Source organism: Cyprinus carpio, chromosome A3 (genome assembly GCF_018340385.1).
Source record: "Cyprinus carpio isolate SPL01 chromosome A3, ASM1834038v1, whole genome shotgun sequence".
Taxonomy (NCBI): domain Eukaryota; kingdom Metazoa; phylum Chordata; class Actinopteri; order Cypriniformes; family Cyprinidae; genus Cyprinus; species Cyprinus carpio.
Genome location: NC_056574.1, coordinates 11135164 through 11161832, shown reverse-complemented (window position 1 = coordinate 11161832; position 26669 = coordinate 11135164). Strand labels below are relative to the sequence as shown.

General features: G+C 34.4%; 2 protein-coding genes across 2 annotated transcripts; one reads left to right on the top strand and one right to left on the bottom strand.

Moving 5' to 3' along the window:
- The first annotated feature begins 209 nt into the window (after positions 1–209).
- Positions 210–10106, top strand: LOC109110812 (centriolar coiled-coil protein of 110 kDa). The gene is given in 13 exon segments (XM_042732521.1): positions 210–818; positions 3053–3224; positions 3704–3832; positions 4194–4812; positions 4849–5172; positions 6069–6162; positions 7683–7815; positions 7899–8000; positions 8102–8218; positions 8416–8489; positions 8939–9015; positions 9109–9181; positions 9622–10106. Coding segments are annotated over 12 exon segments (1962 nt in total). The 5' UTR covers positions 210–818; positions 3053–3077; the 3' UTR covers positions 9695–10106.
- dnaaf5 (dynein axonemal assembly factor 5) lies at positions 10104–25920 on the bottom strand. Its single transcript, XM_042718146.1, is given in 13 exon segments — positions 10104–10691; positions 13723–13914; positions 14829–14985; positions 15108–15258; positions 15910–16057; positions 16847–17013; positions 17224–17387; positions 21274–21504; positions 22361–22593; positions 23085–23203; positions 23797–23921; positions 24138–24322; positions 25313–25920. Coding segments are annotated over 13 exon segments (2565 nt in total). The 5' UTR covers positions 25881–25920; the 3' UTR covers positions 10104–10566.
- Between the last annotated feature and the right edge of the window lie 749 nt (positions 25921–26669).

The following is a 26669-nucleotide window of genomic DNA, read 5'->3' as shown; positions in this document are numbered from 1 at the left end:
TAATGCAAACTTTCACACAGTGTAAAGGTTAAAGTAAACCACAGCAACACAATGAACTGCATGATCAGATTTATGGGTCTCTCGGTGATATTGCATGACTTGATTTAGCAACTACTAACGTTACTCAATGCGCTCGCGAGGAGCAACAGGGCCACCTGCTGTTCTGACGGAGCACCGCTGCAGCGCGCCTCACAATTAAAGATGTCTGAAGGATGAATGTAGGCACAGGGTGGAGCTAGCAACGTGAAAGTACAGTTTACAATTCAAACTCACTGCTGCTAGAGAACAAATGAGACTTTAAAGCTAACTTAACTGCGGTATAATGCTGTTATACAATCGTTAAAGATCTACTAACAGTGAATTGGCTTTCAAGTGAGGTACGTTAGAATTTAAAACTGTATATATTTGAAAATGTGTCAGCCTGTTCGCTGTTATTTAAAAGTGTCAGTTGATCACACTGAATGACAAAATAAGTCAGTATAATCGCTAATCACTCACTGTTTCTGTCTTCCTGAGGTAACGTACTTCTGCAAACTCGCCCAGGCGGCGGCTGTCACAGTCCACTGGTAGAGAGAGCTAACGTTAACTTACTACAGTCCTTCAAATACAACCGGCAGACTTATAATGAGCGTGGAAATCGACGACTCCGACGGTTTCTGAAAGCAGCGCGTCCAGTTACGGGTCACTGTCTGTCTCTACATTCATCGAGAGCGAAGTTCAACGCTCCTCCACGCAGACTGACCTATGATGAGTTTGAGCAGCGACTGGCGCGCAGCGAGCGCTTGAGAGGAAAACCCCGCCCACAGCAACTGAGCCGCGTGAGTCACTGGAAAACACATTACTGACCATATTATTATTTGATTTTTTTTTTTTTTATTTATTGTTTGGGTGTTTTTTTTATTTATTTACCTGGTTCTTCGTAAATTGTTTATACGATGTATCTCATTTTTGATGTAATATGTTTTGAGCTGTAAATGTATATACACAGACACACACACACACACAAACACATATATGAAAGAAAATTAAGATAAGAAAGATTAAAATTAAATTTTATATATATATATATATATACACACATACATACATGAAACAATATTTGATGTACATTTATTTTGATTTAAAAAATAAAAATAAACAATATAAAAACAAAAAAAAACAAATAATATATATATATATATATATACACACATACATACATGAAACAATATTTGATTTAAAAAATACAAATATATGTATATAAATACATACATTAATATATATATATATATATATCTATAAATATATATATATAAATACATACATTTATATATATATATATATATATATATATATATATATATATATATATATATATATAATATATTAATATAATAAATAATATATATTATTTGATTTAAAAAAATACAAATTATATTTACATACACATATACATGAAAAAAAATTTGATTTAACAAAAATAAAAATTATAGCCTATATTAAATATTATTATATAATTTTTTATATAATTTTCAATATATATAAAAATTATATATATTAAGAAATTTTGATTAAAAAATAAAAAGTTCTATATATAAATACATGATTTTTTTTATTACATACAAATTATATATATATATATATATATATATATATATATATATATATATAAATTAAAAAATACAAATTATAAATTATACACACATACATGAAAAAATATTTAATTAAAAAATTAAAATTATATAAATACACACATATATGAAAAAAATATTTAAACAAATATATATGTCATATGTGTGTGTGTGTGTGTGTGTGTTATATATATATATATATATATATGTTCCTGATACACACACATTATATATATATATATATATATATATATATATATATATATATAATGTGTGTGTACATAGGAACACCTCTCTTCTGTTATAAACAATTATTTGTTTATTTACTTATTTAAGAATTGCCTTTTCTGTCAGATGTTAGATTTTACTACAGTGAATTGTTAATTGTAAATATTGCACCCTTCCTTAAATAGTTCTATTAGTGAGTAATGAGTAATACAAGAAGAAAAAACATGTAAAAAAGTATTTTTTTTTATTAAAATAGTTTTAAAAGGCATTTATACAGTAAATCGATATTGTGAGCGAAATACAGGTCATAGGTCTGCATTATTTCCAAGCAAGGTGCAAAAACATTACTATGCATTACTATCATTTATTTTCATTTTTCCCAGAAATAACTACAGAAATTTAATTTATTTATTTATTTATACAAGCACACTGAGTACAAGGGACATCTCCTTGTTGTTGTTGTTTTACTTATACTGTATTTAATAATCATTTATTCGTTTAGTCAGTATGTATGTAGCCTATTCTAATATCATTTAATTAAAAACAATGTATCATATTAGCAGAAGCATCTCGTGAATTTATAGGCCTGCTACAGTAAAGATAATGTGAAAATGAATCTGTACCTAAATGTATCCGGTGTGAAGGAATCTTCCGCTTGCTTTACGTCCAAATGAACGGAGAGAATGACGGCGAGTGAACGGGGCGGTGCTGATCAAGACCGTACAGACACAGATGCACGGGGTAGTCTTCTGCGTCGTGTGGATATACAGTATTTACTAGCTTCGTTATCATTCTCGACGTACAACAGGCATCTGCACGTCCAATAAACATCAGCACAGCGACATCACACAGTGTCACAGTCGCATCTGTGGTAGACGAAAGCCTTTTGTTGGTGCACTTTATGTAATTTCTGGTATTTATTCAAACAGAAGCTCTAGGCTGCATTGCGATAAAAGGTAAGTCCCTAGGACCAGATTTTAACATCTGACACATCTTAACTGAAAAAAGAAAACACAAATTCACAGACAAAAAATCAGCCCAATACCTAGACATTACATATCTACAGCTTTGACAGAATAGGCTAGTTTGTTTAAAATCTGTATATAAAAGCCTGCATTGTAAGCAAACATGACTGCTGCTGTGAAAGACCAATCTGTATCAGAATAAGAACGACAACGTGCTTCTATAGATAACACTTGCGTTTCAATATTTAGGCTACTCCAGCTGTGTAGAGAAATCATGGACAGCTATGAGGATTTCTGCGCGCGCATTCTGTGTGAACTGCAGTCGGAAATGATGCACGAGAAGAGCTGCAGTACCGCACCTGCTCGAGGGGTGGCGCACTCGCTCATCTGCTTCCATGGCAGGCCCCTTTTGTCTCCTGTTGTGAGTACAACGCATTACAAGTGATATTTTACAAGACAACAAGGGAGTCAGAGATGTAGTCTGCATACTCTCAGAAAAAGGTATCAAAAGGTACTAATATGTACACTTTAGGTCCTAATATGTACTTTTTGAATTACTAATATGTACCATTTTGGAGGAAGTATTGTACAAATATGTACCTTTTAGCTTTTGTACCTCAGGGTTGACAACTTTGCACCTTATTTCTGAGAGTGTAGTTTTATTGATTATGTCTCATAAAGTTTGATGTTACAGTGCACAATTAATTTTCTTTGTGATGAACTTTAAACTCAAAAGAAAGTCTTAGCACAAAAAATATATATAGCAATGAAACATTATTAATAATAATAATATTTAAGTGCGAGCTGCACCTTCAAAATCAGCAGAACATTGTCTCTTATTTTCAGTTGTCTATAATAATAATTATTATTTTTATTATTTTCTGCATTGTGTTTTTACAGCTAAGTGAGAAACAAAGAAGGGAGATGGTTGGATACAGGAAAAGAGCTTCACAAATGGAGGCTGAGAGACAGATTCATTACAAGAAAAACCTCCTCAATCAGATTCAGACCATTCTTTGGACTGATATGGTAAGAAAATGAGTGTTTCCTCAATTATAGGCACTTTTATGTCCTATGGGGACTTATTTATTTTATTAAAACTAATCTATTTAAATTTATTTTCAAGTCTTGTGTAACTTTTACCCCTTGATAATATGTATTTTTAAATCTTTTTATGATTTCATTTTTTAAAATCCAGATATTAAACGTAACATTCCATAACATAGCATTGTAATATATTCACAGTACTGTTTACTGTATTCAATCTAATTCAGATAAAAAAAAAATAAAACTACTTACCATAAAAACATTAAACTTTGGACCATATAGCTTATTTACTATAATTTTTTTTGCATATTTACTGTCATATCTTTTTGCACTAATGTTATAGCCACCAAAAATATTGGACGTGCCAAAGCTTTCAGAGCAGTGCCTGTCTCCATCTCCAAAAACAGACTACAGGAATAGTTTTACAGCACTAGATAATGCAAATCTTACACCTACTGGGGCCACAGAGCCGTACAGTTTCTCTAGTCAGCAACCAGTGAGCCCTTCAGCTGAGCTGCCTGCTGTTAAGAGAGAAAAACCTGCAGAAGAAAAACATATGCAAGAGGAAATTCAAACGGAAGGAGTTTGTCTGCAGAACCTACTGAAGAAATCACGTGACTTCATCGAAAAAGAGCAAGGTAAACAGGGGTCAAAGGTCAACAAAATGGTTGATCCAAGCAGGACACTCTCCAAAAGCCCGTCGGATAAAGAACATGACAGCTCTTTGGATGGGACTGCATCTGGTTTACCCTTTTATATTTCCTCACCAAACCAAACCTCTCCCAGTAACCTGATAAGCCCAGAACCTGGTCTAAATGCCAGTTTAATTGCCAAACCCCACCGCGGACGTCCTCGTCCCATTTCTGCTGGCAGTGTCTTCTTTTCTTTCCCTGAAAACCCCAACCAACTGAACATTACAGCACATGCAAGGCAGGACAGGAAAACTAAACGAACACTAAAATGTGAGAACAGGGCAAAACGATACAGTGGATCCTGAGCTCACAACCACACCGTGGGACGATTAGAAACATCTCCAGTGGATCCTGAGCTCACAAGCCCTCTGTTTCGAAGGAGATGCCACACGCTGGATAGCCACCTGTCCTCACATCATCAGAGTCCAGTCATAGACCGGAGCCAGGAGAGAATGCCTCGGTTTATGGCCGGGGTCACTGCGAGAACGCCCACTCGACTGTCTCCTCCTTCACCGATGAACAAGACTTTCACACGGGACAGTCCCGTAGCAGGAATCACCCCAGACTCTCCTTCTTGCGCCAAACTACCTTTTGAGACCGAAAGAAACAGTGTTATTAGCACAAAACAAAAAAAAACAAGAAAAAACAAAAAAAAAGAATACGCTATTGAAAATAAAGATTTTGTCCCGTGATATCAAAGTTCCTAAAATAACTTTAACTTTAAAATAACTTTAGGAAACAGTCATCATGCCAAGAACCCCCAAAATATGATGATCCTCATGCAAAGGACAGTCTTCTTAAAATATAGAATTTCTTTTAGAAACTTAAATAATTGCTATTTATAAGGTCATTCTAATAAGTGAAAACAAATGATTAAAATATGAATAGAAATATTTCCATACACACTACCATTTAAAAGTCTGGGGTTGATTTTTATTTAATAAATATATATATTTTTACAAGACTATTTTTTTGATCAAGAAGTCTTAAAATATTAACATCATATTGTTGAAATATTAGGCTATTGCTTAATAACAATTTTGTGGAAATATTAAGATGTCATTTTTAAAGGTTTTAATAAACAGAAAGTTCAAATGAACAACATTATTTGAAATAGAAATCTTTTGTAACATTATAAATTTGATTCATTTAATGTCTCCTTTCTGAACTATTAATATCTTTCAAAAATGATCAATAATTATTTTATTGTATACTACAACAATAATAAAAAAAAATAAAAATAGCTTTAAAAAGACACTTTTTCATGTTGAACCATGAAAACAAAAACAAAAAACCAACACAAGAACCCAGTTTGGCTAAAAATGATATCAAGAACTTAATGAACCATGAAAGGAAGAACATATTGCAACTCAAGGACCCAGTTTGGCTAAAATTGATTCTTGATAAAAAGAGTTAATCAATGGTACCTCAAAGAACCACTTATAAATGCTAATTTGAGACTAAAGATCAGATTTCCAGCATTCTTTGATTAAGTATCCTCTCAGTTGTGTATGTCTTTCCCTAAGATGAGATACAATGGCAAGTCCACGCTCTAGAAGACATGCAGAGGTCTCTGGAGGACGAGTATGCTTTCCGGATGACCAACTGCACCTCAGTCAGGTCAGCACTGCCACATGCTTACCATCCACCTAAGCACTGCCAAACTCTTAATACCTCATCCCAACACAACAAACACACAAAAACGCATCCTATCATGATAAAACAAAAAACAAAATACTGAGGCTGATAAAAGAATAAATATACTCATAATCAAGATTTCCCTGGACTCCAGCTTGGATGAAGGTTTGGCTGGGGATTTGATATGCATCAGTGTGACATTAGTCTCATGTGTCTCATTCAGGAGTCAGAGGAGCGGGTCAGGAGACTGAGGGGTCAGGGTGGGCTGAGTCCTGCAGCGGGCGAGGACATACCTAAACCAATGACACCTTTAAAACCAGAACCTATACTCAGCACAACCTGTCCTTTACCAAGAACCCATAACACCCCATCCCAATCACCTTTATAATAACAGCCCTAAATATCCTACCACTAACTTCTTAAATTTACTAACACTTTGTGTATCAATTAAATTTATTCTTCTAAGGAACAAAAAAAATATGCATTAAAGGAATACTTCAAACAAAAATTAAATCCAAGACATAATATACTCACACCAATTACTCACCAACATCTTTTTTCCAAACTTCCAAAACAACAGGAAAAGACCATAAAAGCATCATAAAAAGAATCCATATGACTCGTTATCTATATTTCAAGTCTTCCAAAGTTCTACAAGAGCTTTGTGTGAGGAACTGGAATTTAATTCATTTGCATTTGGTAAATTGTTAACAAAATTAAAACAAAAGCTTTTTGTGAAAAAACTGGAATTTAAACATTATAAATTCTGTATAAAACAAAAAAACCGTGTTAATTAATAGTACTTACTACACCATAAATACCCAAAACTTACCCAAAACTAAAACAGTACTTACTATATGTGTAATGCGCCATATTTAGCCAAAACTGACTTATTTCTAAAACTACTAAAACTAAAACTGAAATAAAAATGTATCAAAACAAAAAAAACAAAAAAAAAAAAAAAAAAAGCAAACACCAAAAAAATTGGTATTTGCATTTACTAAAACTAATACACAAAAAGAAAACCAAAAATGTTAAATATAAAAATAATAGCTAATTCAAAATATGAATAAATACTATAATAGTATATAAATTATGCTAAAATAACACTGATTTAATTCGAATGCACACAAATGCAGTAAAATTTAAATAAACACAAAAAAATTATGATGTAATTGTCATTTTTCGGGTAAACCTTATACCAGTCTATATTTGTAACCACCATCAATACATACAAAAAACCATAACTATCTTAAATATTCATACCTCACTTTATCCCTTCTTCCAGTATATATCCCTCCTTACAACCTTCAATAAACAGACTCACATTCATAAGAGACCCAAAAAACACAACAGAAAAAAACAAACACACTAAAACAAAATATGGTTTCATTGATACTAATATGAATTAACAACCTCTAAATTAAAACAATGCATATAAAAAAAGCATCAAAAAAGTATTATTATAAAAGTCTGGTTTTATTGGACTGTAAGGGATGATAAATCGGTGTGACGCAGGTTGTAACAGCGGAGCAGCAGAGGGCGCTGTGTCACCTCACTGCCGCTGTGAAGGGCTTCCTCACCAGACGACTGCTGAAAACAGAGAAAGTCAAACACCTGCGGCAAACCATACAAGTGAGCACACGTTATAGTGTTCACATACATGCTAATTAAAGTCTTACGTGTTTTATCATCCTTACACGTGTGTATTTCCGCAGGACACGCAAGAGTTCATTCGTTCATTCAGCACTGAAGCTCCTCAGAGAAACGACCCTCTGTCAGAGCAGGATCTCTCTCTGCACGAGCGCGTCACAGCTCAGGTAATGATGTAATGTAATGCTTTGATTCTTAAAGAACAGTGTGTACAGCATCAGAACTGGAGCTAAAATGATATCTTCTTCAAGATTACACTCTATTACAGATACATGATACCTTCTTCAACATTAATAAAATCTACTACACTATCACACTCGAGGAGCGTCTGTCTCTGCTGCAACAAGACAGAGAGCTGCGCACCGAGAGAAAGCTCAGAGAGATGGTAACTATCAGCACAGACCTGCTGAAATTAGGTTTCATGTCTATTGGCTGACATTCTTTCATTTTGGTCCGTTTTGATCCTTGGCCATTGTTGAAGTGTTTGTTTCCTTTCTATTTTGGAAAAGTACAGAGTCATTTCCATATGAATGTACAGCTGTGTTTCTTTCCAACACACGTACAGTTTTATTTGGCATGCAGGAAAAAGCAAAAAGCCCCAAGGACAAGGTGATTTTGTCGGCTGCTACCCAGAAATCTCTTGACAGAAAGAAAAGGTGAGTGAGCATGATTAAAAATACTTGAATTGGAATTTTATTAGCACAATGCTGTTATGTTTTATGCATTTTTTTTTAGTATTAAAGACTAATAACTAGAAGGTCATGTACAGGGTCAAAAATTAATAATTCAGCTGGCACCAAATAAAAAATTATTGGACAGTTGGATGTTATTTATATATTTTAAAAAGCTGTTTATAAATGTATTTTTAAAAAGTGTGTGTGTATATATATATATATATATATATATGCAACAAATAAATACACAAACACACACACTTACAGAAACAAACCGTTATTATTTATATTTTTTAAAGTATAATTTTACACACACACACACACACACATTATATATATATATTTTATTTACTGTTTATTAATACAAACCTTAAATGCTATTTATTTATATGCTTACTAATTCACTCCGAAATGTTCTTGTATCTCATCAGAGTTGGCGAATCTCCAAGTCAGACCAGAAGAACTCAGAAAACCAAGAGTCCTCCTACAAAAAGGTGAACACAAAAACGTTGCAAGAAACACTTCACAGAATTCAGTACTCACTCTGCACCATAGTTTATAGTTGCATACGGTCTTCCAGCAGTGTTCCTGAGTCTGTGAGTTGTGTTGAAGATCCTGCAGCCCAGTCAGGGCCGGAACGCTCCCGTTTCAGGCCAGCCGCTCCTGCGCCGTGGGTCATTTCTTCACATTTTGCTGCCTTTGATCACGCAATCTCCTGCTCATGCCATTTCCATTTTCTTTTACGCCGCTGTTGATGGAATTTGAAATTCAATTCAGTCTGTGGTGGACTCTTACAATTCTGGAAATGCCACGCAGCCTGCCAGAAGAGTCACCTGACATTTAAAATTGGCTGCGTTTATTTGTAAATGCATTTGGCAGGATCTCATGTAGTCATTTAGTCAAGTGAAGCATGACTAAAATATCACTGTATTATATTGCAATGGAAATGAAACCTTGTATGTTCTATGGAACGCATTTATACATTTGCAACACCTCAAACTAATAAACTGCATTGAGTTTACATTGAATAATTAGAATTCTCAGATATAATAAACAAACTTTAAATGCAATGTATTAGAAAACATTCAAGTAAAAATGTTTTATGCTGTTTCAGGAGTTACAAGAAGACTCCAGAAGAAAGAGTCCAGCATTCGGAGAGGCTGAAGAAACAGCACTCACTGGGTTGACCTCATATACACTTATCAACTGAACATGAAAAAATAATATTGTGCTAATCATACTTCTAAAAATACTCCCCTGCTAGCCTGCCATCTCATTGAATTATAACTATTAAATGTCAATGATATCTAGTTCTTCCCATTATTCTACTACATACAACATATAAATATAGAATTAGATATTATTTTGTTTCTTATAGGTTACAAAACAAATTATAATCCACTAAATGACACTTGTAGAAATTATTACAAATTCTGTAAATGTAATTTGATCAACTAACACTTCAGTTGAATTTGTGAGTTTTTTTTATCATAATACTTTACTATTTAGAACTATAATGATATCAGTCGTTTGTGAATGTATTTGCTCTTGACTTGTATAATTATGAAGAACTCAACGCATTTGTGGTAAGAAATGGTAAATTAAACAAGTTTATTGAATAAAAAAAAAAGTGAATTCAGTGAATAAAGATACCAGTTTCAAATAGAAAGGCACATTTCAAACAATTACTTTAAAGAAAATTCATTTTTGAATCTGTAAAACAACTTTCGTGAATGTTTTCATGAACAATATGGTCATATGTGAAGTCATTCAATACAAAACACACAATATTAACAAAATAACCAAGCAAAGAAAGTTCTTCTGTGCTGCCTTTGAGTTGATGGTTAAGAACCTATATTTTGAATTACATATTATTTAATATAATAAAACTTCAATAATGAAAAGGGAACTTGAGGCAAAAAAACCCTTTAGTTCAGTGAGATTATCCATTCACAAATTTTGTGAATTTGTCTGTTCACATCTGCATAAAACACAGTAAAGAAACCGTTTCAAGTTCAAGTTCAAGTTCACTCTGTGTATTGCTGAGAGGAAGAGCGTCTCATAAAGAGTGCATGTGCTGAAGGAGTTTATCGCAGTACTCAGGGCTGCGCTGTTTCTCTCTCACGGCCTCCGTTTGCTGCTGTAAGAGACCTCGATCAACCTCACTGGCCTCTTTCAGAACCTCTGTGACAGAAAAAATGACAAGGAGATGTTTACATTGGCTTATTACATCAAAGGTCAAAAATATAGCAGAGCCTTGGTGCAGTGGTAATATAGTTTTAACTTCACCATCCCCATCCAATTAAAATTCAATAATAAATGTCAGACTAAAACTTTATAAAAAATACAGAAAAACAGTAATATTATGAAATATTATTACAGTTTAAACTAACTGTTTTTAATTTGAATTTATTTTAAAATGTAATTTGTTCCTGTGATGCAAAACTGAATTTTCAGCATCATTACTCCAGTCTTCAGTGTCACATGATACTTCAGAAATCATTCTTATAGCTGATCTGCTGCTCAAGAAACACAAGAGTTGTGATGCCAGATATTTTTGTGGAAACTGTCATATACTATTTTCTTCAGGATTCTTTGATGAAAGTCCAAAAGAATAACTTGTCACTTTGATCATTATACATTTTTTTTTTTTATCATTTTATGACCACTATACACACACACACACACCACTATTAACAATCACTTTACACACACACACACACACACACACTCTAGTCATAATTTCATTATGAGCTGTCACTTTGATCTCTCTCTCTCTCTATATATATATATATATTTAGACAGAGAGAGAGAGATCAAAGTGACAATTCATAATTACATTTATGACCACAATTAATTGGTCTATTGATATTCTCCTCTTTCATTAACTCTGATAAATATGATTATTTTGAATATGATTATTACTCAAATGCAAATGCATCCATAGTTTTACCATTACAAATTATAAAAAAAGAAAAGAAAATTTTTCTTTCCAAATCAGCTCACCATTTCCGAACAAAGAAAAGCCCATCAAGCTCATTTGTGTTCTTTCAGCAGTCGTGTCTTTGTTGTGGGTATTTGGTTTTATCCTGATTTGTTTGGTCGGGGGATTTACTTTTATCCGCCGCTTTATACGTTTGTAAGCACACCAGAAAACAAGATTCTCTTTGTGTAAAGATACGAGTGAATTTCCCCAGTAACTCAAGCACAGTGTGACAGTGCTGTTATTATAAGCTTAACCAAAGGAATTAGGGATTATGGGATATGGCAAGTGTGGTGTCATAATGGACATGAATCGCATCTGAGGGGTCTTTGAAATATGAAACATGTTTAAGAGCAGATTGAAAAATAAAAAAGACAAGATGAGATTAAAAAGAGGAAAACAAGATCAGACACATGGGGCATCTAAAATTGTATACTGTCTGCAGGTCCTACATTTGAATTCCAGCTTACTTGGTAACTGGTAAAAAAGTATGTTCTATATAGTTTTTAGTATATTATGAATGAAATTCGGACGTACTACATCCGTAATGTTGTTACTGTCACCCGTGTGTCCACTGAATGTGCACTTCAGAATCTCACTGGAATTAGTAGGTCATCCGGGTACTTTTCGCCTACTGTTTTACAAATACTATGAATTCAGACAAACTACTCACCTCACATACTGTTTTGTGCATACTACATAGTAGGGAAGCATGTGATTTCAGACGCAGAATCTGTTTTTTTTCCCCCCATGATGCAATATTGCACAAAATAAAACCCTTCGCTATAATACAGATTAGGGGTGTCAGGTGATTAAAATGTTATTGTGATTAATTACATGATGTGCCAATAAATTAATATTTTTATAAAAAGATCATTTAAAATCATTGTATTAAATGAGAAAAGCCTTGAATAGACATTATAAAAAAGTAGCTTTAGAAAGAAATATTTTGATCCAACATAGAATTTATTAAATATAAACATTTAAGGCCACAATAGGTGCATTATGGAAGAATGTTTCCGCCACTGAATAAAAAATAAAACAAGGTCATTACAAATTTTTATCTCTTTTTTTTTTCTAAGAGTTGCAAGTTCATGAGTCAAAATTGCGAGTTTTAAAGTCAGAATTTTTGAGATATAAAAGTCGCAATTCAGAATTTTTTTTATCGCAATTGCGAGTTATAAAGTCAGAATTGCGTGATATAAACTTGCAATTTTAAGAAAAAAAGTCAGAATTGTCAGATAAAAAGTCGCAATTACCATGTTTTATTTTTTATTTAGTGCTGGCTTCCACAGTGCATTGTGTACTTATGCACTATTCTATGCCATTTTGTATATAAATAGTGCGAGTAGTTCGTTCACACTGAAAATTCCAAAAAGAAAAAGTGTACTTTAAATACCCGGGTGATGCACAACAACATTTGGTTGTGGCTTTGTTTGGAACTATTTTCATTAGTGAAATTGAGCAAAAACATATAATATATTGACAATATTGCATCTAAAATGTAACACAATAATAAATTAACTTAAACTGTAAACCCAAATTTGCAAATATTCAAGAAAAAAACTAAAAATCGTGTGATATCGCTCAACTATAACATATGATATAAACATAAAACAAAAACCCCACACAGGGGAATTTTTTTACCCATAGATCTTGAATTGTTAAGGATATAATAATAATAATCACACCAAATTAACACATTAAATCAACACCCCAAATACAAATGCACTGACTTCACATCAGGATCCTGGTTACCCTGTCAGGGCGTAATTTGTGATATCGACCGGATGACTGTACATTATGGCCTACTTACTATACATACTTTTTAAACATCATTTGGGGGGTTCAAAGCTTAATTAGGGGGTATGAAGGGTTTCTGAACAGTACTGGGTGTGCGAGTGCACTAGGACACACTGACACAGGATTATGGGAAGGTGTTGACAGCCCATGACCCCGCTGGAGGCAGGCCAGTAGCAGAGGAGCGTGTGATGGAGAGAGTGTAAAAATGCAGGATTAATGAGGCTCTTTGAAGCGAAGAATGGGGAGGATCAGAGAAGTGGACCGTAGACCATTAACACTGAGCTGAATCACCTCCTTATGAAGCAGGAAGAGATTTATCTTACATCACAACAGTGTCGACACGAATATAACTGTCATCAGTCACAATTCAAGTCAAAACATCAGATGAGTACAGCAGAAATGAATTATCGCTGCCAAAAATGTCCTTACCGAGGACTAAATCCTGGATTTTGGTGTCGGGGTCATCCATGTAGAGCAGCAGCTGCTGGAACAGGAACTCCAGGTGTGGGCGGCACGACTGAGTGTCATAGTTCTTCCCCAGAGATGAAAACCACGTGCTCAGAGACTTCAGCGCTTCGACACGGACGTCTTCACTGCTGTCGTCCACACGCTTCAGCAGCTCTGAACACACACACATACACTCAGAAAAACATCTACAACCTCACACACACTGAATTATGAACGTGTGCAATAACAACTATTATACACACAGATATGCTTCATTTTTCAACAGAGAAAGACAAAAATTCAATGCTAAATAAAAATAAAAAATATAAAATATAAACAAAGATCTAAATTATTTAACCAAAAAACATAAACAATCTTAAAAAATTACTAAACAATTTAACCAAATCTATTAGACATCTGTGTATATTAAGAAATATATTGTTACATAAATTAACAAAATAATAAAATAAAATAACAATTTTACTGACTTTTTAGGGGCTCTGTGTATATTAAGAAATATATTGTGACAGATATGGGTGCTTTAATTAACAAGAGAAGTCTTATAACAATTAAAGTAGACTGAATAAAGTAACATAAATAAAAATAAAAAAAAAAAAAAAAAAAAAAAAAAAAAAAAAGATAAAATAAAAAATTGTTATGACCACTCCATACTATTGCATATAGTAAAAGTCCTGAAAATTTTTGCAATGAGCAGTAACATATTCATGTGATGTTATTGTGGAAAACAGTCACTATCTACACTATTTAACATTGTTAGATGCATTTCAGTCTACTATTTTAAATAACGTCTTTGAATGAGAAATAATGGTGTTATTTCCCCATTCACACAACTGAATAAAAATAGACCTTAGAGCAGATGCCCTGCTTAATTTGATGCAATGAAAACAGAAGTACAATTTATTCTTTGACATCTAATGTTCACAAACCATGTTTTTGTCTACTGGACTGTCTGATGAGGACTGAATGATCCACACTGCACTTCCATTATCCAAACCTCATTTTCGTCTGTCACAGGTCTGTCTCTCGTCTTTCATTGTTTTACAGTATGTGTGATGAGTTAAGCATACCTGGATAGATCTTGTTGAGTGAGTCCGTGTTGAGCCGCTGTGTTGTGAGTTTCAGCAGTGAGTGAAGAGATCTGCAGGCCAGAAGACGAGCCAGTTTAGAGTCTTCCTCCAGCGCAGAGATCAGCTGAGTGCTGAGAGTCTCCTCCACCGACAGAACCTGAAACACACATCAACATCAAATATATACACTAAATTATGTTTGAAAACTTTCTAGTCAAATTATAGAACTTAAATGCAAAATGCTGTTTCTTGCGGTATGCTATATGTGTGTATTATTACTCGCTCCGCTGGGAAAGCCTCCCCATGCAGGACAGCTAACAGACAGCTGAGAGCAGCGGTCCTGACAGCCGCCGCAGATCGACCCGAACGCCACACCAGATTAGGCAGCAACAAATCCTGCAGGACCATCTCCATGTATTCAGCAAACCCCCTAAACACAGAAACGACAAAAAAAAAAACGATGAATGTTGGGCTTTAATGACATTTTTTTGCAGCATATTTGCTCGAAGAAATTCCCTTTGGGGATTTCCAGTGATGTCTTCAGCGATGATGAGAGGTAAAAATGATTCATAAATAAGGTAAATAATAATTATCTTTATTTATAAACAATAGAAGTCTATGATATGCCTTGATTTAGATGTGTGTGCTGTCTTTCCTTTCACTCTCCTCTTATTTCACTTTGCATATCAAAGACCCACATGAAACGGAGGAATTTGAGGTGAACGGTATCATACACCACATGAAAAGAGGGGATTTTGCTACATATCTGAACGGGACTATCCTGACATGTTACTATATTGGGATAATTATGAAGGAAAATATTTAGATCCGTATCAGGCATCACAAAAGATCTTTGAAATGCATAAATCATTGCAATGCTGCACGTTTATCCATATATTTAAGCAGTGGTGGGATACTGTAAAATATCAAGTGTTCAAAAGCTCATCTGTGTTGTAGTTAACCATTGCTGCTCTCTCTCTCGCTGAAAGCAAGCTTGGTTCATGAATATTTCATCAGGAGCATCAACATATTCATATTCATATCATATATGAAGTTCAGGATCTGTATCGGATGAACTGACCCCTGTGAGTCCAGCGTGTTGCTGGCGTCCAGCAGTAGTTTGGACAGCATGGTGAAGATGTGAAGTCTCATCTCAGGGTCTCGACTGGGTTCAAGGCAACTCTTCAACAGAGGCAAGAGGGCTGGAAGAAACTCTCCCACCACTGGACCTAAAGGAAAACATATAAATAGATGACAAGACAAAAAAAAAAAAAATTATAAAACAACCAGGTGTGAGGATGTGGAGTAATTTAAAGTGATAAATTGAACTATTTTAAATAGTTTAATTTGTTGGCTCTGCACTACTATTTGTATTTTGCTATTTTATTTGTCAATATTATTTTTAATATTGTTACTACATAATATTATTAATAAAATATTATTAAAAAACCAAAATAATTAAAAAAAAAAATATATATATATTACTATTATTTAAATTAATTTATTTTATTTACTTTATCATCCAGAAGTTTGGATAAGAGTTTTTTTTTTTTAAAGTGAATTCTTTTATTCAGCAAGGACACAAATTGATCAAAAGTGACAATAAAGACATTTACAATGTTACAGAACATTTCTTCTATTCATCAAAGAATCCCTAAGAAAAAAATGTACCACAGTTTCCACAAAAATATTAAGCAGCACAACTGTTTTCAATATTGATAATAATCAGAAATGTCTCTTGAGCAGCAAATCATCATATCAGAATGATTTCTGAAGGATCATGTGACACTGAAGACTGGAGTAATGATGCTGAAAATACAGCTTTGATCACAGAGACAAATTATATTTTAAAATAAATTAAAACAAAAAATTTAAATTGTAATAATATTTCACAATATTAGAAAATACTAAAAACCTATCAGCAGTGCAGCCAAGTGATGAATGTGACAGCTGACTCTGAGGGAAGTTCTTGCACTTCTTTAATGAGTTGGGTTCTTAGATTGTGTGCTGCTTCTCACCGGACTGCATGGCGATGATCTCCAGCTGTGTTTTCTGAATGGAGTAACTGGTCCAGGTGTGATGTGAGTCAGACAGCCACTGCAGCAGATCTGCCATGTGCTGCCGGTACAGCTCACACGCTCCACTGAGACCCTCACACACAAAAAAACACATCACATACATGTATCTGAATCAAGTATATCATAAAAGTTACCATCTAAAAAACCCTCAGCCATTCCATTATAAATAAAATATATAAACCACACATCATATAGATTTTTTACAACTAAAAGTGACTTTCTTGAGACCCTGCAGTGAGTTCAGTATAATTAATGTATCTAATGGTCATATCTAACGTGTATAGCAGAATCTGTGTATGGCAAAGCTTTATGTACACCATTCGTGTGTGTGTTCTACCTTGCTGCATTGTTCCTGCTGTGAGGCAAGACTCTGAACTGACACCAGGACCTTCAGCAGCTGCAGACTGATGACAGCACAGTCCACCTGACACACACACAGCACAGCGTCCACACACACCAACAACTGATCCAGATACAGCGCCTGAGAGACAAAAAAAAAGAAACATTTAAAACATACAACTTTTCATTACTTTTAGTTAATGCTAACTTTGTTATTTATTCCATTTTGCTTAATTTTCTGTTACATATTTTTTTTAAATTAAATTAAATTAAATAAATAAATAATTTCCTTTATGCTAATGCTACTATATTTGTCGTTTACTTTTTTGTACCTATACACCAACAAATGAACAGGTTTTGCCATGCAAATAAAGAACACTAAAACACACATCTAAACTCTCAGACCTCATAAATCAGTCCAAAACCCACAATGACATCAGTCTCTGTTGTAAAATGAAATGAAAAATAAAATAAAACAAAATAATGAGGCACAGGTAATAATTTTTTATTTTGTAATTTTTATTTTAATTAAAAATCCTTATAATCAGTATTAGGTACAGTTAGCTGATGATGTGGGATTAGTTTTGAAATACTGTATATTTGAAAATATATTTTATTTTGTACTAGTTTGATAAATGGACAGTTTTTGTCATGTCAGTAAAGGACACTACAATACACTTCTAAGCTCTCTGACCTTGTAGAGCAGTCTAAAACTCACGAAAAGCTTTCCTTTCCATCAGTCTCTGTTGTTTTCATATCCCACTGTATTTTTACCCTCCGTCAAGACCTCTGTGTGTCTCTTTCCATGCAGTGATCACATGTCTAGACAAAGTGTCACATTCACAGCAACATTAGGATCACGACACTGTTTCCTCCACTCAGCGGTTCTGTCATTAACAGGGCCGGGATGATTAACCTGCAGGTGTTTTCACTAGCCTACAGGAAGTGTGTGTGTGGGACACATTTACTACTAAATTTAGCACTGCAAAGAATTATGACTTTCTCTTTTTATTTATGTTCAGGATTAGAATACGATTTATGCATGTACTTAAATACGTTAAATAATTAAATAAATTAATATAACATAAAATATAAAATACAATGTATACAGACAGACAGGGTTATGTTTATTAGGTATAAAATAAAATAAAATAAAATAAAATAAAAAAAAAATAAATAAATTGAGGTAACATATATTAACTGCATATAAAAAAAAATAAAAAAATAAAAAAGTAGACAGGGTTATGCACAGGTAAAAAATAAAATAAAATAAAATAAAATGAGGTAGACAGGGTTATGCACAGGTAAAAAAAAACAAACAAAAAAATTAATAAAATAAAATAAAATAAAATGAGGTAGACAGGGTTATGCACAGGTAAAAAATAAAATAAAAAATAAAATAAAATAAAATGAGGTAGACAGGGTTATGCACAGTTAAAAAATAAAAGAAAAGAAAAGAAAAGAAAATAAAAGAAAATAAAAGAAAAGAAAATAAAAGAAAATAAAATGAGGTAGACAGGGTTATGCACAGGTAAAAAAATAAAATAAAAAATAAAATAAAATAAAATAAAATGAGGTAGACAGGGTTATGCACAGTTAAAAATAAAATAAAATAAAATAAAATAAAATGAGGTAGACAGGGTTATGCACAGGCAAAAATATAAAAAATAAAATAAAATAAAATAAAATAAAATAAAATAAAATGAGGTAGACAGGGTTATGCACAGGTAAAAAAAATAAATAAAAAAACATAACACTAAATAAAATCATTATTATGTACTGTTAGCTGATGGCATGGTCTTAGTTTTAAAATATATATAACCCATGATCGTTATAATTAATTACAGATCAAGAAAAGGTTTTTTTTCCATTAAACAATGGTAATAAGGACTCATTTGAAAGATGTCACTTTATGAGCAGATTTCCAGATCTAACTAACACTCGTAAAACAGAAGCATGTTCTCCAGTTCACGCCTAGGGCCGTCAGAGGAGTGATTGACAGGTCTGACAACTGTTTTAAACCGACCGTCCTAACCAGCACTCTCTGCCATTCACATCCGTCTGCCTCTTCTAGGCCATAAATGTACTCCTGTCTCCACAACGGCTCCTCAGCAGACGGATGTCTCGTCCCACCCCATCTCCAGCTCTTCCTTTTACGGGACAGAGGTGAGCAGGCCACAGCTGTCAGCTACCATATGTAAAATATATATGTTTTTCTTTAGACAGCTGAAATTTACATTCCTGCATGCAGTCCCATAGCAACACCGAAAACGAAACACGGAGAGCTAGTGCTTCTGTTTTCCATGTCCTGAAGGCATCGCAAATCCAATTCATAACACATTACACAAACGCACACCTTGTGTTAAAGACTCACAACATCTAGCAAACCCTCAAAGGAGGACTGCAGGCGTATTATTTCCTAGCCTTGTCCTTACACGATACTTTTTTTCCGATGGTTTTGGAAAACAGACAGTCGAAAGTGTCCTGACAACACCGACATCAAAGAGCAGCCTGACATCAAAGCTGCAGAGTACAGGAAAGATCAGAGCATCTGCCTCTGCAAACTCAACACTGGCTTTCACTGCTATTCCACCGACTGAGGCTCCAGTCAGCAATACACCATTCTTCTTGCTCTTTTGAAATAAAAGAGATGGATGCATTATTTATTGTGGACATACTCTAATATTCACTCAACACAAAATTCACCCAGACCATTTCCTGAAATCAAGAAGTGTTATTTTAGTAATTTTTTCCTAGTAATATTATTTTTTATATCGATATTAGTTATTAATAATTTTGTTTATAAACATTTCTATACATTACTGAACTTTAAGCTATAAATAAACACACACATACACATGTATACACACATATATACATATATATATATATATATATATATATATATTAGTCACACACACATACACATATATATATATATTGTATTTAATAATTGTGTGTGTGTGTGTGTATATATATATATATATATATATATATATCATATATATATATATATATACACATACACACACACACACACATAACATTTTTATTACTGTATTTTTGCAAACATATTCACATTCTTTCTAATATTAATTCTCTTTTTCTCTGTTTCTCTCTCTCTCTCTCTCTCTCCATTTCATGTCAATTATTAGCTACTTTGATATTAAAAACAGGATAATTTGCCATTTCCTTCCCTAAAACTGACAAAAACCACCGTCACACCTCCCAGTCAAAGGTCCTGCAACATCTGCGCTGGACCGTGTCTTTATAGTGTGCTCACCATCTCACAGACAATGCTTTTGAAGGCATGTTATTTAACGGAAAGAAGACAGAGTCTGAGAAGTCTGAGATGAAACACGGAAAGCTGGCCCAAAGTATGGAGGATTGTGGTGGACACGGGGGCAAAATTAGTCATTTTACTTTTAGTGCTTTTAATTACACTACAGAAGAAATTCCAGCAAAGCCCTCAGGGGTGGTGACTTGGCACCGGCGAGATGGCAAACTCAAAAAATAGAGTGTTATTTTTGATATCAAAGCGAGCCGAATGTGGGTTGAGAGGAAACCAGGGCCAGACTCATGGGTCTGGGTGGGATTTTTCCACTCGGCCTGACAGATGCGCGTCCTAACACATCTGCAATGTATGTAATAAAAGACATTCTTCAGGAAAAGTAACTTTGAAAAGCTTAAGTGGAAAATTAAACTAGCCAATAAGCGTGCAAATGTTTATTTTTAACAGTGTAGCATATCTTTTTGTAAAATTGGGGCCCCAATTTTTACTGGAGGTCACTAAGTGACTGTGCTGTTGATCATAGTGGTCATCAGTGGTCATAACATTAGTGCCCTAATGTAATTGGTTGTCTGCATAACTGCACCTCAAATGGGATGAATTCCCATTAAAACAACCAAAATTGGCAAATCTGATTAAAAAATACATGAATACTGGTCTTTGCCGTCACTGTGTGAACACTCTTTGGACACTGAGCACTCAAGAGCATGTAGAAAGCAGAAAGCTCATTGTCTCTCACCTGTTGGGACCCCTGACAGACTTCAGGGTGTGAAAGAGTGTCTCCAATTTTTATCAGGTGGGGTTCTAACACCTCCCTCGAACTCCCTCTTAATACGGACCCCAGAACCATGAGAGGAGCCCAGGGAGAAGCAGACGAGCAGGAAGTGAAGTCTTCAACGTGAGGCAGGAGCAACTTGAGATAAACCTCTGCACTGACAAACGCTCCCAAGAGCTTTGCTGACTCCAAACACTGTCAAGAGAGAGAGAAGATTCATACATATCGCTTTAAAAATCAATGCAATCAAAGCTGATAGTAATGGCTGATGGTAATGATTTTGGCACTACACCCTGTATTTTTATCTAGTTCCAGACGTGCTTCTTCTAAGTTCTTTCTGATCTATGCATGTTGCTTCTCTAGCCAGCTAAAGACGTAAAATGCTGCATTATTGATTAAAAAGCTTAGCCTGGTAACTTTGTTTTCTGCTTATGATGAGATTGCTTTGATTATTAGATGTTGTTGTGTGTTGTTAGTAAATACGCATAACTTTTTTTTAAAAATAAATAAAAATCCATTAAAACCCATACATTACCTACACACACTCTACCCCACACAGCAAATAACTCACAAAATGGTCATTAGCAAAATATAATGTTCTGCATGAATGCAAGTGATATTCCCAGGTATGCACTTACTCTTAGATTTAGATTCTTAGATTTAATAAAATAGTATACAAATAAAATAAATAATGATTTGTAGATAAAGGTGAAAATGATTACAGTTTCATTATGCATTCTAAAGAGAATGATTTTTTAAATTTATTATAATTTTGTATCAGGTTTATACATTTAAAGGAACTCTAATAGTGGGTAGAAAAGACTACGGTGAAATAAAAACTCAATGTTTTCTTGATAATATTTTACACTTTCAAAATCATTTAATTTTTCATGCCTTTATTCATGAACATACACAGCTGCCTCCCTTATAATTAGGAAGGGGGTCCCTTGACATCAAACTCCTGGTCTGCTTCATATTGCTTTGGTGAAATGCTAAGCAATCTCACTAAAACAATATTCGAAATGATGATCGTGACCGGCTGTCCCGTTACCTGTGCTCTGACGTCAGTCTCGGGGTCTGCGCAGGCGTGGTACAGCACTGTGAGCAGTGACTGGAGGTGTTGTGTACAGTGATCTTCAGCATGCAGCAGCAGAACCCGCAGCAGCTGGGCCGTCTTCACTCGCGTCTGCACTAACCAGTCACCAATGTCCCGCCCCACAGCAGGAAGCAGCTTTGACAGATTCCTCACCACCAGCTCCCTGCAGCCCAGCCCGGGACGCTCGACTGTACGAGAGAAAAAAAAAAAATATATATTATACCACATCTCTCAATTTCATCAGCTACAACAACTTCTTTCCTATAAACATACGTGTACGCTACCTAAACGTTCGGGATCTGTACGATTTTTTAATGTTTTGGAAAAAAGTATTTAATGCTCATGAAGGCTGTGTTTATTTGATAAACTGAACTGACTTTCTATCCTCTTTCTACTTTCTTCTCAATAAAAGTGGAAAAATAAAAAATAAAAATAAAAAGCTACCATCTGCCATCCCACAAGCTTCTTCCTACTTTCACTTAGAGATGAAATAAACCTTAACTAGATCAGGCCTGTGGGGCTTTTATTCTAGGACAAGACCGCTGAGCAGGGGCTACAGTGCCTCAAATCTAGTGTTTCTAATATCATAAAGAGATATCTAATATATATGTACAGTATTTAGTATCCATAACATGTATTTTTAAGGAAAAAGAGACACTGGGTTATTAGTCTGTCCTACCTCCAGATGTGTAGAGGGCAGGAGCAGGCAACCGAAAGTCCATCTTGTCCTTCAGATCATCTTCATTTTCCTTCTCCCATTGAGATCCGACTTTTTTCCATAAGTCCTCAGCAAGGGTCCTGAATGAATTTATTTGGAATCACAAAATCATACATTTTGTATAAGAAATGGCTAAAGAGAAAAAGGAAATAAACAAGAAAACAAATACACTTTTGGGTCAGTAAGATTTATTTTTTTATTTATTTTCAAAGAAATGAATTATTTCATTCAGCAAGCAGTAAATGGATCATAAGTGACTGTAATGGCATTTATAACGTTACAAAAGATTCATATTTTAAATTAATGCTGTTCTTTTGAACTTCCTATTCATCAAAGAATTCTGAAAAAAGTATATGACAGTTTCCACAAAAATATTAAGCAGCACAGCTGTTTTCAAGATTGATAATAATAATAAGAAATGTTTCTTGAGCAGCAAATCATCATATTTGATGATTTCTGAAGGATCATGTGACACTGAAGACTGGAGTATCATCACAGCTTTGCATCACAGAAATACATTTCATTTTAAAATATATTTAAATAGAAAACAGATATTTAAAATGGTAATAATATTTCACAATATGACTGTTTTTACTGTATTTCTAGTAAATGCAGCCAAACTTTTGCAAGACAGTCTATACATTTATATGGAAGTTTACTAGACTGTTTTCACCTGATTTCAGGGATCTCATCGCTGAGGCTGCTCAGAAGCAGCGGGATGAGCTTGTGGAAGTAGGAATATCGGTCCGGCAGACGGAGAAGCCAATCACCCACGACTATAGTAACAGCTTTCCTCACCTGAACAGATTAGCACAAAAAGAAACCATTCCCATGTGGAAAAAACACCACCTATGTGCTTTGTAAGACAGGAGGCATATTTCATATTTAGCAGAAAAATGTATTGGAAGGATACCAAAGATAAGCCTTTATTAAATAATGCATCAATCAAGAACTATCTTTAATTTGATTTCTTTGTTATTCATTGATTTTTCAGCAAAGCAGCTGCCAGCTTACCCGTGGAGAGTCGTCAAACAATCTCTGTGCCAAGTGGGACAGAACGTCATCTACGTTCTTGCCTGTGCTGTGCTGAATGACTGCGCCAGTGGCCTGTGTGACAGAAACTCTCACTTGGGAATGCTGGTGAGAAATCGTCTGCAGCAGCGGCTTCAGAAGACTCTGAGCCTGCAGGTGGAAATGATCTGGGAAAAGAGACACGGATAGATAGATAGATACATAGATAGATAGATAGATAGATAGATAGATAGATAGATCGGCAGACAGACAGATAGATCAATAGAGTGTATTTGCATTTGGATAAATACATAAAGTATAATTAATGTATCTGTTTGAATTCATTATACAGGAGTTATGTGGCACACTGGGCTTAGATGGGTTGTTGGTTGTCATGGTAACATGGCCAGACTGATGCCCTTGACAAAAATTAATGCTCAGCCAAATTTGAGTAAAAATGTGTTTAGTATTATTATTAAAATCATTATTATTATTACAATTACACTTAGTATTACAATAATTTACAGCTCAATTGTATCATAGTATATTTATTTACTGAAGTTTTTAATTGAATAAATAATGAATGAATGAATGAATGAATTAAATGTGTTCTACCTGTTTTTGAAATAATGCACATACAGTTTCATGGATGGCAACAAAAAAATACTTACAGTGCGTAAATTTAATTTAAATTAATCTTTACCCTTAAAATTACAATAAATATAACATAAATATAAACATAAACACATCTAAGAAAACAACATATCTAATTTATATATACACATACACACATCTAAGAAAACAACATATCTAAAACCGTAGTGAATCTTCTCTTTTAAAATTCTTTTATTTTTTTGAAAACAGATTTCTAAACTTGGGAAGACGTTTGGTACATGTTGCAAAAACCATAACACAATCTCAGGCATTATTATTGTTAATATAGTCGTCAATACTTTTTTTTCTCTCATGTGGCCGAGTGTTAATGTCACGCCCTGGTCAGGGGCATCAATCTGGCCACGTTACCATGACAACCAACAGCCCATCTAAGCCAAAGTCTTGTCTGAGCTCAGTTTGCCACTTAACTCCTGTATAATGAATCCAAACGGACATATTACTCGACCTTTATGATATTTTTGTATATATAATGTCTTTTGAAGCAGCTTGAGTGGCCCACTTACCAGGAATACTCTGAGCTACACTGATGACACATTTACAGCTCTCTTTCTTGACTTCAGGAAAGGGATCTGGGATGGTTCTCTGCAGGATCTTGATCATGTCTTCCAGGTAGGGTGCCAGCTGCTTGCCGCACACCTCCAGCACCAGAGACAGCGTCTCCATCAGAGCCAGCCTGAGCTCCTCCGCCGGCTCCAGGATCTCCTTCCCCCCGAGCCTCTGCGCCAGCGCGGGCATGAGGTAGGGCAGAGAGTCTTCTGGTCTGGGGACAGCTCTGATAAAGCCCGCGAGGATCTGAATCGCCGCGTCCCTGCACGTCTCCGCAGGATCTGACAGACATTTCAGCAGCGCCTTCAGCAAACCGGCGAAAAGCTCCTGCAGCGCGCCGCCGGACAAGCGCTGCTCGACGGTTTCTCTCTTCACCGCTTCTAGAGCTCGTTTTCTCGCGATTTTGTTGTCCTCGTTTAAACAGTTCAAATGGCGAGCCAGAGATTTTAATACATCCGCTGCTGCTCGCTCTTCACTGGCGGTCGCCATTGCTGCTTCACGTGTTGTGTTGTTGCTTGTTGTCATGGCGATTGTTGCCACTACGACTGTAGATTGCGACAGTTTAGATTGCTTTACGGTCGACGTTCATTCTGAACGGTTCCACTTTATTCTACTTCGAGTCCATGATCAGAACAAGATTTTTTTTTTCACAAAGAAAAAGTAACGAGTACAGAAACCCTTTTCTAAAAGAACAATATATATATTTTTAATAAATAGTATACTGACAAAGCCATAAATATATTTTTAAGGAAATATAATATAACTGACGCGCACATTCTTATATCCATGTGTAAACACACACACAATACAGATTTATAATAGTATATATATCTTTCAATTTCAGTAGAAATTCTTTTATGTTTTCAATTATTATTCTGGGTTATGTCTTTTATATAACTTATAAACGTATGGTGTATATTTTTTTTTATTTCAAATAGATAGATTATTAGATTAGATTTAGATAGATAAATAGATTTTGTATACTGAAAAAGCCATAAAATTTGACGACATTAGAATAATTTAATGAAATGGTGGTGGGTGTCACATATAGATTTAATTTCATAGAAAAATCTGCTTATTATTTACTAATCCTGCAAATCCTTAATTTCCATATCTTCCATATCTGAAAAATCTGCTTATTATTTACTAATCCTGCATTTTTTTATGTTCCATAGCTGTTCTTTGGAATTTTTTTTTTATTATTATTATAATTTTTTTTTTTACATAAGCACAGTCATCTCTGCATATAAATGTGTTCAGTCACCAAACATCAGTGTCTGCAGAGGTCAGGTCTGTGATCTCCAGCGCGTGAAA